The sequence below is a fragment of the Ammodytes marinus genome, assembly GCF_949987685.1.
Source record: "Ammodytes marinus genome assembly, chromosome: 13".
NCBI classification, from domain to species: domain Eukaryota; kingdom Metazoa; phylum Chordata; class Actinopteri; order Uranoscopiformes; family Ammodytidae; genus Ammodytes; species Ammodytes marinus.
Window position 1 is genome coordinate 30243968 of NC_137217.1, and position 12500 is coordinate 30256467.

General features: G+C 41.8%; 1 protein-coding gene across 2 annotated transcripts in view; it reads left to right on the forward strand.

Annotated features, from left to right (window-relative positions):
- crppa (CDP-L-ribitol pyrophosphorylase A) overlaps positions 1-12500 on the forward strand; it is a 66324-nt gene that overhangs the window by 25324 nt on the left and 28500 nt on the right. For both annotated transcript variants that reach the window (XM_080039404.1, XM_080039405.1), the window contains exons 8-9: positions 7074-7151; positions 7552-7644. In XM_080039404.1, the coding sequence (XP_079895530.1) occupies positions 7074-7151; positions 7552-7644 (171 nt within the window). The remainder of the gene's footprint in view (positions 1-7073; positions 7152-7551; positions 7645-12500) is intronic.

Consider the following 12500-nt stretch of genomic DNA (forward strand, 5'->3'; position numbering starts at 1 on the left):
TGTGTGTGTGTGTGTGTGTGTGTGTGTGTGTGTGTGTGTGTGTAGGTGTAGCCAGGTTTCCATCTAAATGTGAAGCAAATCTTTTGATCTAAAAAAAAAAGAAATGTTTATAAATTATTATATTTCATAAACTCCTCTCTCCTCTCATCTGAATAATAATCTTAGCAGCTGTAGAGAAAATGGAGACTCCTCAGAGATATTTTAGATGATTTAAATGTCTCTCCCTCCCCCCCTGTCCCCCTGTTTCTCAGACTTCTCCTAACCACTCTCCCGGCTTCATCCTCTTCTCCCACATGGGACAAAACTAATCCACAAATCGCCAATAAATCGCTAAATATAAAACTTCCTAAAGAGCTAGTGAGTTATGGGGAGAAAACAGAGCAACACTCAAACACTGTATTTAGCTTTACGGAAACACTATTGAGTATGTACTATATACTGAATATAACAGATCAACAACAGATAAGTGAAATATGCTGCAAGAGAAAGTTTATTATATTATATGACAACAGTGCTCTGGTGGCATAGTGGATAGAGCGTGTACCATATTGGCTCCGGCCTTCGTTGCAGTGGTCGCAGGTTCAAATCCGACCCGTGGACCTTTACTGCAGGTCACCCCCCCCCCCTCTCTCTCTCTATCTCTCTGTCTCCCCATCTCAACTCGGTATTGTCTAATCAAGCTTGAAAATAAAAAAATAATCTACATGTTAATTTGCCTTGACTCAGGGTGGTCTTTGGAATCCATGATAACTGCTCCGCTGAAGAGAAGGCCACACACTTTGTAGACGCAACTTTTTTTTTTCTATTATATATTTTTTTTAACCTTTATTTATACAGGTAAATCCCATTGAGACATGAGAGCCTTTTTTCAAGGGAGACCTGTTCCCATTCCCACGTTACCATTCACACACAGAGTCATACACACACAGAATGCAGGCTGACTATCGGGAGCAATTTAGGGTTCAGTGTCTTGCTCAGGGACACATCTCACAAGATTAACAAATTGAGTCCATGCCTGTAGTTGCTTATATTTCATGCCTAGCTATCACCTATTACTCATCCCCAGAGCAGACACTGGGGTTGCGTTCCGAATTGCATACTTTCTACTATATAGTATGTAGAAAAAAGATTTAGGATGTCCCGATTCTTGTGGCCAGATTTAGGATGGTTAGAAGTACCCGGATGTCCTACTTCATGCGGCCAAGATTGTTAGTGTTGAAAAGTGCATCCTATTTGGACGATTCTGACCCACAATCCAGTGCGCACGTGAAGTGACGTCACATCGACGGAGCCTCCATATGAAAACAAACGGGGATGCGACGGATATAAAAGCAAGAGGCAAGATCAAGGCGCAATGTTATGATGAAATAAGAGAGTAAAGTATGTCCCAATAGTATGCCTACTGCATCCTAACTAGATTCTTTTTATCGTCGGATGTAGTATGTAGAATAGAAAAAAGAAAGAGTATGCGATTCGGAACGCAACCACAGTCTTTCCACATCGCTCCCACACATGGCTCTACGTATGGTGAAGTATTTCCTCCATCATCCCGGTGAATAAAAACATCTTCCAGGTGAATATAGCTGATATAAATCTTCCCTGGGTGAGTGTGTTGACAGTGTTCAGAGGGCGGCAGTCAGAGCATGCTGCTGCGTTATGTGTTTCCATGTTCCATCTTTGTGTGTGTGTGTGTGTGTGTGTGTGTGTGTGTGTGTGTGTGTGTGTGTGTGTGTGTGTGTGTGTGTGTGTGTGCGTGCGTGTGTGTGTGTGTATGTGTGTGTGTGCGTGTGTGTGTGTCTCTGTGTCCATCCTCCTTTTAACTCGCTCCAACTCATTCATCAGCGCGTGTCAAACGGGCGGATCTTACTGTCCGGTGCTTGGACCGGGCCCCAGAAAACAGAGAAGGATTGGGCTTTCTGTGTGTGTGTGTGTGTGTGTGTGTGTGTGTGTGTGTGTGTGTGTGTGTGTGCGTGTGCTTGCGCTTGTGCGGTGGAGTGTGTGTGTGTGTGTGTGTGTGTGTGTGTGTGTGTGTGTGTGTGTGTGTGTGTGTGTGTGTGTGTGTGTGTGTCGGCTGTAGTTTTGGACACATTCCCGTCAGAGCTCAGGTGGCCGGTGGTGAGGCTGTGTTGTTTTTTCCGATACGTGTATTCGGAACCAGATACATCCTTTTCAGGGAGTTTGGAAGGGAGGGAGGAATGGAGGGAAGGAGAGATGGAGGGAGGGATGGAGGGATGGAGGGAGAGAGGGAGAGGGATGGAGGGAGAGAGGAATGAGGGAGAGAGAGAGAGAGGGGGGAGAGTAGGGTTGGGTATCGGTTGGGTTTTTTCTGATACCGGTTACTACCCGGTACTTTTGAAACGGTTCCGGTGCTTAACCGGTACTTTTACCGGTACTTTAAAGCCTCAAATTGCACACACTTTGTCAAAAAATAATGCCCTTTTATATCCAGTGCCAAATTTAACACAATTAACTTTAACAATATAATTACGAGTAACTTACAGATAAACTATTTTAAAATGTAAATAAAATAAAATTCACACAATTTACATACTATCTAATACAACAATACTGTTTCAAACAATATAATAATGGAGATTAATGTGGAGACTACCAGGTAATCTAATCTCCATTTTAAAACTTTAGCTAAAAGTAATCATTTTGATAAGAAAGAGTCCTTATGACCTGAACAATACAACACCTTAAAAATTAAAATAGATACACATATAAAACACCCATATGAAATTAAATGCAGTATTGGATTTACAGTAAGGAAATAAGTACACCCAATGAGAACCACAGACTGAAAACAGTCAAGGAAGAGCGTTAGCCTTTTGGAATATTAACAGTGCTCATTTGCATTTAACTTGAAACAAAATTCAACTGACATAAAAAATACAAAGAAGTCTTCTGTAAAGATAAGACCACAACTATTAACTTTGTCAAATTAACCATTTTTGTGCAGAAAAAATGTCATGTTTGCCTTTTCAGGATGGATACGAGATCTTTAAAGTACATGCTGTTATAATGTGCAGCGCTGTTTATTATTAATATAACGGCCCGTCATCAGACACATGTAGCCTACCGGATGGTTTTATAAATCGATCGCTCCATAACGTTATCCAAGTCAGAGCTTTTTGTATGGGCAGAGATCATTATTTTAAGTGTGTCTTTATGAAGTGTCTTGTTAAACGTTTCCATATCACCGGGCCGCCGTGTTCCGCTGTGTGTTTTTTGGGTTTGTCTCCACCGCCGTGCGTAAAGGCAGCACTAGAACAGCTGACGGGAGGAAGCGTGCAGGCGGCCGCTGCCTCATCGTCAGCCTACACGTGCCTAATACATGCGTGACAATACTGCTAGATCGCGTGTCATTTGCAAAAAGAAATGCATTGCATTGACGTTCAACAATAGTCTGACATAAAGAGCGATCAGTCTGTGAAACTGCGAACGTGAGCGAGTGTTGAGCACTCGTGCGCGCGCTCCTCGAGACGGTCGGGCTCGTTCTCGTCACTCACAGCCCGGTGAGAAATGCTCCTTGCGGTGTTCACAGAACAGCATCCGCGAGCGGACATGCTTCATCGATCATGACATAAAGAGCGATCAGTCTGTCAAAATACAAACGTGACTACAGCAGGGGGCGGCACCCATGGACATATAAAGAAAGGCGGCACCCATGGACGGCGGCACCGAAATGAGGCACCGAAACTTTCATTCTTATTCGGTCTGGTTACTACCGCTTACGTCGGCACCGGTGCCATACTGGTACCGGGTTTCGGTGCCCAACCCTAGGGGAGAGAGGGAGGGATGGAGAGAGAGGGATAGAGGGATGGAGGGAGGGATGGAGAGAGAGAGGGAGAGATGGATGGAGGGAAGGAGGGAGGGAGGGAGGGGGGAGATGAAAGGCAAGTGGAACAAGCGGAAGATGAAGAATTGCCTTTGTCACAGTGCCATTATGTGAATCTAATACAGGGATAAGCAATATTTGGCCGTCCAAGATTAGCTGACAGTGTAGTGTATTTGCAGTGTGTGTGTGTGTGTACTTGTGCAGGCATCTTTGTGAGGACCAATTTAAGCTTTGAACAATTGGATTGAGGACATTTTTGGAAAGTGAGGGTATTTTGCCCGGTCCTCACTTCTTCAAAGGACTGTTTAGAGGGTTAAGAATAGGTTCTAAGGGTCTGGTTAGACTCACGTTAAGGTTAGGCTTAGTGTGAGTGTTGGGGGTTAGGCATTTAGTTTTGATGGAAAGGGTTACGTTATGCACGGCGAATGCATTATGTCAATGATTGTCCTCACAAAGACAGAAGAACAAGAGAGAGAGAGTGTGTGTGTGTGTTCGTGTGTGTGTGTGTGTGTGTGTGTGTGTGTGTGTGTGTGCGTGCGTGTGTGTGTAAGGTCTGTGTTTGTGTGTGTGTGTGTAAGGTCTGTGTTTGTGTGTGTGTGTGTGCGTGTGTGTGTGTGTGTGTGTAAGGTCTGTGTTTGTGTGTATGTATGTGTGTGTGTGTGTGTGTGTGTGTGTGTGCGCGTGTGTGCGTGTGTGTGTGTGTGTGTGCGTGTGTGTGTGTGTGTGTGTGCAGGACTTGGCAGCATGTTTGCCTAAGAGGAAGACGCTCTCAATAAGAATGTGATTAAGGGTTTCCTCTCTCAGCACGATGTTATCAGAGATTCATGTGATGCAGTTCAGATCCAGGGTGAAAAGTCCTCAGTTGAGTGTGTGTGTGTGTGTGTGCTTGTGTGTTTGTGTGTGCGTGTGCTTGTGTGTGTGTGTGTGTGTGTGTGTGTGTGTGTGTGTGTGTGTGTGTGTGTGTGTGTGTGTGTGTGTGCTTGTGCTTGTGTGTGTGTGTGTGTGTGTGCGCGCGTGTGTTTGTGTGTGTGTGCGCGTGTGTGTGTGTGTGTGTGTGTGTGTGTGTGTGTGTGTGTGTGTGTGTGTGCGCGTGTGTGTGTGTGTGTAAACAGAGATGAGGAGGAGGCAGGGTTTTTCTTGGAAAGCAGGTTTTTTTTTCATTTATTCTCATTTATTTACGGCCCTCATAGTACTTACAAAGCTATATTATGACATCTATAGGTTGAACATTTGACACTATTCACCTGCATTCTCTCGCCTTAATTATTAAAATATTTCCCTGCTGCTTTTGTCTACCAAGAAATGTTAATACAGCTAAACAATTAAAAATACATCTTAGCCATGCTACTTCGACTGCATTACGGCTTTAAACCTGCAGTGTGTAGAATTTTGGGTTTTATTTCCTAGCAGATTTTGTAGAAAGTAATTATAATATCCATAAGTACATTTAATTTAGTGCATAATAGCTGAACATTTTTTTTTATTATTATTATTTTTTCCCTTAGAAAGGGTCTCATATATGTCCATATTTCTGCATATTTTGGACCAAGGCCTAGTGCCGCCATCTTGAAAGTGTCATAGTTGGTATGTCATCAGGTGCATTGTTTAAAATGTAGAATTGTTCTTGTCCTTGAAGGCCACTGTAGCTTCTGTTATTATTCAAAAGGGTTGGGGTTACCCAGGGAGCGTTGCATTCTAGAACTTTGTAGAACTTTCTTGATGATGTCATATTACACATTGCACCTTTAAAGAGGCACTGTGTAATATGAGATCATCAAGAAAGTTCTGCAAAGTTCTAGAATGCAACGCTCCCTGGGTAACCCCAACCCTTTAGAATAATAACAGAAGCTACAGTGGCCTTCAAGGACAAGAACAATTCTAAATTCTAAACAATGCACCTGATGACATTCCACAAACATGGATTCCTCCATAAGACTTGCCTGCTCAATGTACAAAATGTTATATTAATATTTGTAATTCTCCGCTCAGGAGGATAATTCAGATTATTGGCAGAGGTGATTTTACACCAATGAGGACATATTTATGAATGAGGATATTGATTTTAGCTAATAAATTACTTAAAATGTTACACAGTGTCCCTTTAAGTCTAACTCTGTATTTCATCTCAGTGAGGACCTCCCTTCTTTTCTGAGCTCTGAATCTTTACTTTTCTTGAATCCAATCGGAGTGGTTATGTCCTCCAGCCTTCCCTTTGCTTCTTGGCTCTCCGGGGCCTCCATGTCTAAACTTAAATAAACATTCCTGCTCTGGGATTTCATGCCCAACCTGGTTTAGATCACTTCAAAATGTTTCTAAAACCCTGAAAATCTACAGTACAGAATGACTAAAATGATCCTTTCCACGGTCAGTTATCTTTCAAGACCAATTAACCCTCTGACATATGTTTCCCAGATCCATTTCAAATGTACAATTTACTTTGCTGTTATTTTAATGGCTAGAACAACTGTATCTCAATGTCAAACTGTGTCTGTGTGTGTGTGTGTGTGTGTGTGTGTGTGTGTGTGTGTGTGTGTGTGTGTGTGTGTGTGTGTGTGTGTGTGTGTGTGTGTGTGTGTGTGTGTGTGTGTGTGTGTGACTGTGTGTGTGTGTGACTGACTGTGTGTGTGTGACTGACTGTGTGTGTGTGTGTGTGTGTCCTGCATGTGTGAAATCGCGGGACCAGGCTGTAATTACAGGCAAAGCAACAGTGTGCTATCTGATAGCTTCATGTCACTCGTACGCCAAAGAACCCGAAACTGAATGGAAATAACTGGGCCCTAAATGCACATTAGAAAAGTGAATACAAATAAAGAAAAAGACCTAAGACATGTACATAGTATTTATTGCTTTATTTTAGTGTTTGCACTCAGAATCTTGCATCTATCATAGCTGTGTATTAAAGGAATACTTCACCCATACAGAACCAGCGTTCTATCATTATAAAATCACTATTATAATATAATGAATGAGGTTTTTCTTCCCTCAGTCTTCCCTTGGCCCAGCTGTCCTGTTAATCCTAACCCTTACTGTGATGTCACAAGAAGGAAACTGTAGGGTTAGACAGTGAGACCATAAAACACTCTTTCTGCCTTTTCTCAGGCTAAGATGATCCGATTTTTTTTTTTTTTTTTGCACATTTATACTAAATAGGATCTCCGAGTTCAATACACCTTCATATTCCAACCGGTGAAGTAGGTCTTTAATAACCGGGGCATCTCTCTCTGTGTCACAGGAGCTGGACGTCATCCCAGATCTGATGGGAGGAAACACCAGCTATCTGTTAACTGAGTGGAACTACATCCAGCTCTCTGTAAGTTCACATTTCAAGCACTAACCAACTCTCTCTTTTTTTTTAAGATTATTTTTTTGGCATTTTCAAGCTTTATTAGATAGTACAGAGTTGAAATGGGGAGACAGACAGAGAGAGAGAGAGAGGGGGGATGACCTGCAGTAAAGGTCCACAGGTCGGATTTGAACTCGCGACCACTGCAACGAAGGCCGTAGCCAATATGGTACACGCTCTATCCACTACGCCACCGGAGCACCCCGTCTAACCAACTTTCTTAAGAAACGAAAAACATGTCCTTGTTAAATATTCATGAAATGTGCAGGCCAAAGCAGGGTCTAGGTTTACTAAAAGCTTCTAGCATTATTCTTATCCTGCCGATGATCACAGATAAACCGTTTTTGGATTTCCTTTGTGTCTGCAGGTCAATCCGTCTTGCCTGTCCGAACTGGAATCCTTACTGACTGTTTTGGAGGCTGCGAATCGGGCTCCACTCCACCCGCTAGTCGTAATTTGGGTGAGTTTTCAACCTTACATTACATGTCATTTAGCAGACGCTTTTATCCAAAGCGACTTACAACTGGAGCACACATTCATACACCGATAGCAGCAGCAGCTACCACACAGGGTGCTGGCTAACTATCAGGAGCAATTTAGGGTTCAGTGTCTCTTTGCCCAGGGACACTTGGACATGTGGCGGGGAGACGGGGGATCGAACCACCGACCCTGTAGTTGCGGGTCGATCCACCCTATCCACTGAGCTACAGTATAGCATCCCTATGAGATAGCCACAGCTGGGCTTTGAGCTAAATGTCAGCGTAGTAGAGGATGAATTGGACACATTTAAATATTGGCAAATTTTGTACCAGATTTCATGGAAAATTCTTCCAAATGCATTTGTCGCTGGATTCTGTAAATGTGGCCGCTGTAGCTGTTGTCGGTCGGCCAGATTTGTTAACTAGCAAAACGGAATGAGTGCATCACGAGTGCATTACACTATCCTGTATCAACTGCACAGCAACTCCTATGTTACAGCAAGAAAAATCTTAATTTCTCAAATTTAGTTAAAGGCTGCCTCACTTTTTTTTTTAAACTTGGACTAGTGGACAAAAGGCCCACACAACTGGGAACGCTTGATGTTTATTCTGTGATGTAGAGAGAATAAACTCAACCACTGACACTAACTTAATAAAGAGGGACTGTAACACACACACACACACATAGCATTACTGGATTCAACCACAGCCTTGATTTGTGTTCGGTGCCTCGGCCAGTTGTTAGTCAAACACACACACACACACACACACACACACACACACACACACACACACACACACACACACACACAGCAGGATTCATTAGCACAGGATTACATTGTCTCCGTCACGCCAGAACAAATGTAAAATCTGTGTAAATAATTTTCTCATTACTTTTTTTATTCCTCTCTTGTTATTCTATGACTTCTTCAAGTTCATGGCTGTTTTGCTTCAAACACAACAGGGATACAGGCCTCACTGTCGTCCTGAAATTGGGGGCGGCAGTGGCGAAGTGGGTAGGGAGATCGCCTCTGGAGTGCAGGGTCGGAGGTTCGTTCCCCCGTCTCCCCGCCACATGTCGAAGTGTCCCTGAGCAAGACACTGAACCCCAAATTGCTCCCGATGGTTCAGAGAGCGCCTTGCATGGCAGCTACTGCCATCGGTGTATGAGTGTGTGTGTGAATGGGTGAATGTGGTAAGATATGTAAAGCGCTTTGGGGCTGAGAAAATCGGCTAGAAAGCGCTATATAAGTCAAGTCCATTTACCATTTGGTTTATACCTTAAAAAGGAAGCACAGGTAATTTAGATTTATTTACATCAATGCAACAGGAACAGTGGTTTCTTCACTCATTGGCATGAGTCCTATTTTATTTTTTATAACCTTTATTTATACAGGTAAATCCCATTGAGACCGGAGACTCTTTTCCAAGGGAGACCTGTTCCCTTTTACACGTTACCATTCACACACACATTCACACACCGATAGCAGCAGGCTAACTATCGACATTCACAGTCCTGATGAAGCTGTAATACAACAGACAAGGAAAACGTACATTTATATTGATAGGATAAATAGATACACTTTAATTTCGTTAATCTATTTTTTTCTCTCCTTGTGAACGTGATTTTCACTTTACAGCTGAGAAATAATAACTCTTTGAGGAAGAATTATATTGAAACCTTAGAGTGTTTGTATTTTGTTTTCCTCATAGTAAACCAAAGGAATAAGCTTTCGGGTTAGGTATCCAATATCCCTGTGAAAACATGTAAGGCAAGCTTCCTAGTCAAGTTTTTTATCATCAGACCTTTCCACAAATACAAAGTCAGTGAGGTAATAGGGGTCTCCCGTGGCTGTGTGTGTGTGTGTGTGTGTGTGTGTGTGTGTGTGTGTGTGTGAGAGAGTGTGTGTGTGTGTGTGTGTGTGTGTGTGTGTGTGTGTGAGAGTGAGAGAGAGTGTGTGTGTGTGTGCGTGTGTGTGTGTGTGTGAGAGTGTGTGTGTGTGTGTGTGTGTGTGTGTGTGTGTGTGTGTGTGTGTGTGTGTGTGTGTGTGTGTGTGTGTGAGAGTGAGAGAGAGTGTTGGTGTGTGTGTGTGTGTGTGTGTGTGAGAGAGAGAGAGAGAGAGTGTTGGTGGAGGTTAAGCATGATGTGTCTCGGTATCATTTCCCACACTATGAATGAACTTCTCCTCTGCATGTTGGTGAATACAAGACATCTGGCTCGGGACGGATTCAGTTTCGTTGAAGTACACGTCCTACACAAGGAAGCCAAAAAAACGTTTCACTTTTTTTTCCCACTTGTAAAAATGTCACCTGTAGTCCACCGTAGATCCCTTGATGGGCCTGGTGTGGCTGTATTGGAAACCCTACACCTCCCGAGAGAGAGAGTGTGTGTGTGTGTGTGTGTGTGTGTGTGTGCCACTGACACAATTGTAAAATGATGTGAGAGCCCACGGAGAAATAAATATACCTAAAAAAAACTGATCAAACATATTTAAAGGTGCTGCAAGGAACTTTTAAATATTTCTGAAACAGTCTCATTTTTCTTCTGATGATCATAAATTACATGTAATAGCAAACGAGACCATCAGTGCAAATAATGCTGTTTTGATATAGTTTTTCTTAATGCCTTTGTCATGGGTATACGCTCAACCAGGAACAACAGCTGGCGTAGTAAAAACACTACCGCTTTTGTCCTAAGGGGGTACAAGAATTAACAAAAACTGAAAAAAAGTTCCTCGGAGCATCTTTTAAATATTGTCAGAAAGGGCCTGTTTACGTACTTAAAATTTTGGATAATTGACCTTTTCAACTTCTCAGAGCAAGTGCCAAAGCAATGAGCAGGTAATACTGAAGAAATAAACCAACAGAGGTCCAAACAAGCCTCAATCAGTGGGGATGTCACGCGGCATTACTCTCACTCAAGGCCCTGCTTTCTTATGAGTGAGTTTTCAATAAAGAGTGAAAGAACACACACACACACACCCACACACACGCACGCGCACACACACACACACACACACACACACACACACACACACACACACACACACACACACACACACACACACACACACACACACGGATGTACACATGTAAACACTGAAGCAGGGTTTTAGTGGGATTGGCTCCCTGCCACACGAGGACAACGGCATGTCAAGAGTTCCCACAACTCCCACTGTCAACATGTTTATACTCTATTTTATTCTATCTTTTATTCTACTATATTCCTTACCGATCTGTTTTATTCTATCCCCTATGTTATGTTATACTGTAGGGGAGAACGGGGTTGGTAGGCACACTTTTTACTCAATATAACATATATAACATCTTTCAATAGTCATTCCTACATTTAAATTGAAGCTTAAGATGTTGGCTTGCAAGATGTGTATCACTCTCAGTTTCCAACTTGTTTTAATAAAGAAGAAATTAATCATCAAAGACACCCTGACACATTGTGACAACCAACCCCATCAAGGGGTCGGTTGTCTGTTTCTGTTCTGTTATAGAAATGATAGACACAACCTAAATATGTGGTTTGCAGCCTCTCTTGTAAAATTTTATAAAACCTGGCATTTCACTATTACTGTAGCTGATTTAAATTATAAATACATTCTATATATATATATAAAAAAATCCTAAATTGCATCTCAACAAATATCTAGAATACATCACATAGATTATTATATCAAATTAACAAGACCAGAAAACAAGATGAAAAGTAAGTGCATTTTTTTTTTATATATATTATTTTCTGGCATTTTCAAGCTTTATTAGACAGTACAGAGTTGAAATGGGGAGACAGAGAGAGAGAGAGAGAAAGAGAGAGGGGGGATGACTTGCAGTAAAGGTCCACAGGTCGGATTTCAACCCACGACCACTGCAACGAAGGCCGGAGCCAATATGGTACGCGCTCTACCCACTACGCCACCAGAGCGCCCCAATTTAGTGATTTTTTTTAAAGCAAGCAAACTATCCTGTGTATCTAAACAGATCAAACACAGTTTTCTTTACTTGCCCCCGTCTGACCTGATTTCACGGTCACGTTGAAACGTGTGTGAACTCGCTGTGGGAAGTTGTGACTACCTGGAAACGTGAAGCCAACCCCCGAGTTGTTCACGCGTGTTATTTTGGTTCAGCGCCAAAAAGGTTTTCACAAGGCAAGGCAAGGAAAGGCAAGTTTATTTATATAGCACAATTCAGACACAAGGCCATTCAAAGCGCTTTACAGAGGCAAGAAATACATCAAGATTAAAATACAGCAAGTATAGAATAATAGACATTAGAAAAGTGAACGTAAAATATGACTTTTTGTAAACAGGACATGGGGGGCAGTTGCTAGATTCAAGTCAAAGTTTTATTTTTATTATCAGTTCTGATATATGCAAGACATACATCAGAGTCAAAATGGCGTTTTATCTCTGACCCACGGTGCAATAGGAACGATAGAAAATAAAAAAAATATATAGAGAAGAATAAGATAAACAAACAATATTTACATGTTCATTTCATTTCATTTTTTATTTTATTTCAGACATATCAAAAACAATACAAAACTAAATGAAAAGCACAAAAATACAACAAACAAAATTTATGTTTAAAAGACTTCACAAAAAGAAAAAAAAAAGAAAAAAAATTATCTGTATTGATGTGACATGCCCGAAAAGGAGCAGGAAGAAGACATTAGATACATTCTAAATACAAAGTAGTGCAAGGAACTTTTTTTGTACAATATAAAACAGTTTATATAGAATAGAAAGTCAAAAGTAGATCAGTTACATTGAAATGTGCAATGTGCAATGTAATGAACAATATTTACATATAACACACGTAGCCCTGT